At 37.0% G+C, this 2,624-nt stretch overlaps 1 protein-coding gene across 1 annotated transcript in view; it reads right to left on the bottom strand.

The window, feature by feature from the left end:
* The window catches only part of LOC104990904 (complement factor H-like), a 10,537-nt gene extending 9,898 nt beyond the window's left edge, over window positions 1–639 (bottom strand). Inside the window, exon 1 of the mRNA XM_010843223.1 lies at window positions 387–639. Coding sequence (XP_010841525.1) covers window positions 387–624 — 238 coding nt within the window. The 5' untranslated portion in view covers window positions 625–639. The remainder of the gene's footprint in view (window positions 1–386) is intronic.
* Between the last annotated feature and the right edge of the window lie 1,985 nt (window positions 640–2,624).

Below are 2,624 nucleotides of genomic sequence, written 5' to 3'. Positions count from 1 at the left end.
GAGTCTCCTAAAATAAAAGCAGATGCAATCAGCACAAAGGTCTCAACTGAAAATAAATGAATTTATCCCGGAAGAGAGGTAAGGCTCTTAGCAAAATTATATTTTAGTCACAGGATGTTTTAAAGTGACAAAACGTTGAACTAAATAGTACAATGATATTCTAATCCACTAGTAATTAATCATTAAAGGCAAAAAAAAAAAGATACATTTTTCAAAGCTTTGTAATTGATCTTTTCAAATACAGCCATGGAACCACAAAACACTTCATATGACCCTGCCCCAGCAAAAAAATTTAAAAAAGAAAGAAAAAAGGACAAAAGAACAAAGTTAATACTTCTGTATAGTTATCATCAAGATAAAGAATACTAAGATAATGAATTACTTACTAATGCATACAGGTTGAGCTGACCATCCATTTTTCAGACATGTAATTAACCCTGATGTCTTACCATCTGCTGTTACATATCCTGGTTTACACTTATATTCTGTTTGTTTATTTAGGGGATACGTAAAGGTAGATTCAGACAAAAATCCATTCTCAATCCTTATATTGGATTTTGAACATGTTTCTAAAAGGGAGAAAGCATAAAGAAAAGGTAAGCATATATTTGATACACATTTCATAAGGACCCAAATAAGGTAATGATGCAAAAAAAGGGGAGTCACTTATGACTATAAACCAAGAAAACTTCTAATCATTTAAGGTCGTGTGTAAGAGAAAAAAAAAAAACAAAACAAAACAAAACTATGAGTTTCCAAAGATATTAAACCAAAACACTTGATTTCTGTTTTCTAGAACAAAGCAAGATTTAAAATACTCCAAATTCCTTCTAGGAAATTATTAGAAATCTGTTTGTCTAAAGGATCTGGAATCCCACAGCATGTCAGAAATCTTTTAGCAATGGGTTTCCTTTCCTGGGACTTGATGAAAGTATTGTCTAGTCTGGATCTCTTACACAACCCAGAACACAGATCAGGTGACGATCACAGAATCTTCCACCATTGTTACCCCAGCCTTTGTCTCTGAGAATTTGAAATGCTATCATCAAAACTGGGTGCTTAAAGCCATATCAGTACATGGAGTTCAACGAAGATGACAAAGATGAATACATCCATTCATTTTACTAAGGACAAAATACTGATCCTTCAAACCATGAATAACTAAACTTGGAAAAGTACAATTCTGTCACCTACTAGACATCTTCATAGAATTCAGCTAATTTTTTTAGTACTTCACGGATAAAGAAGAAATCAAAAGAGAAAACTGAATATTTTGAATTGAATGAAAATAAAACCATGATAATTAAAGTTTTATATGATTTATGAGATGACACAAAAGTGTGCTGAGGGGAATTTTAAAATTACATAGCAATAATAGTAATGATAAAGATGAAAATCAATAATTGCTTTTCCTTAAAACTGAAAATAGAAAAGCAAACAAGCCCAACACATACAATTTGGAAACACTGCAGTGATATTAGTAAGAGAGTGGAATAGGCCATCTTGACCTCTCCGTCCCTCCACAGACACACTGAATTAACAACTATGTGTGTATCAGCTCCTTCGATTCAAAATAGAAACAGTAGATGAGAAGTTCTGCATTCAAGGCAAGTGAGAAAATGCCAAAATCCTAAGTGGCAGGGAAAACTAAGACACATTCCTGTGATAAAATCCATGCAGCAGAGGACCATACAATTTGAAGGGAACACTCAACTCCCAGCTTCTCCTGGAGGAGCAAGGAGTTTGATCCACAATCTAGATTTTTGATTTTGCAAATGCTAGTCCAGGGTCCAGCTTCCAATTTACCTGCCTCTGGGAGGCCTAGGATTTCCAATCTCCTAGGATAACAGAAATGAAGTGGCAGTTATGAATCTGTACCAGCACTTCTCACAGGTCTTCCCTTAGCTTAATGAAGAGTGAGCAACTCCCAGTTTCTCCATGAAAGGAATGAGATAGCACATCTGGACCTTCATCTTTTCCAGCTCTGCCTGAGGAATTGGCTTCTAACTAACCTGTCCTTGACAGCTGATGAAACCCAAAATTTGCATTTGTGCCTGGGGACTACAGAGAGCTAAATCATGGTGCAGAAGGCACAGGGTTTGAAGTAGCATGCAGGCATTTGCCACAGCTCCTCTCCCCAGTTCAGTGCACAGTGAGCTAGGTGATAAACTCCAATTGCCTGTTTCACCAAGTATTCTGACTTATAGATCACTACATACTCTCGAATCCTGGAGAAGGCTGACTACAAACTCAGAAGTTTGGATGAGCAGAGAGGTTAGAGAGGTAACCAAAATTCTGGCCAATCTGTTTGAAAAGGCTGAATTTTGGAAAGGTTCTACTACTGAGGCCAATCTGTGAAGACTAGGACAAGTGGATGTTTAGTCTAATGCACAGATATCAACACAGAGAGTCAAGAAAAATGATCAACTGAGAAGTATGTTCAAATGAGAAAAACAAGATATCCATTGCTTTTTATCTTGACCCAAAAACCGAAGTTTGACACCGCCCACAGCAATCCTGACTTGGAGTGAGGTGTGGGCTCTATACCATACACTGAGATCCACGACGGCGGAAGAGTACATCTCTCTCCACGGATACATCAGGAATACACCTCCAGACACAGA

This window comes from Bison bison, unplaced genomic scaffold, assembly GCF_000754665.1.
Source record: "Bison bison bison isolate TAMUID 2011002044 unplaced genomic scaffold, Bison_UMD1.0 scf7180017847418, whole genome shotgun sequence".
In the NCBI taxonomy this organism is placed as follows: Eukaryota; Metazoa; Chordata; class Mammalia; order Artiodactyla; family Bovidae; genus Bison; species Bison bison.
This window is presented reverse-complemented; position numbering and strand designations above follow the sequence as displayed.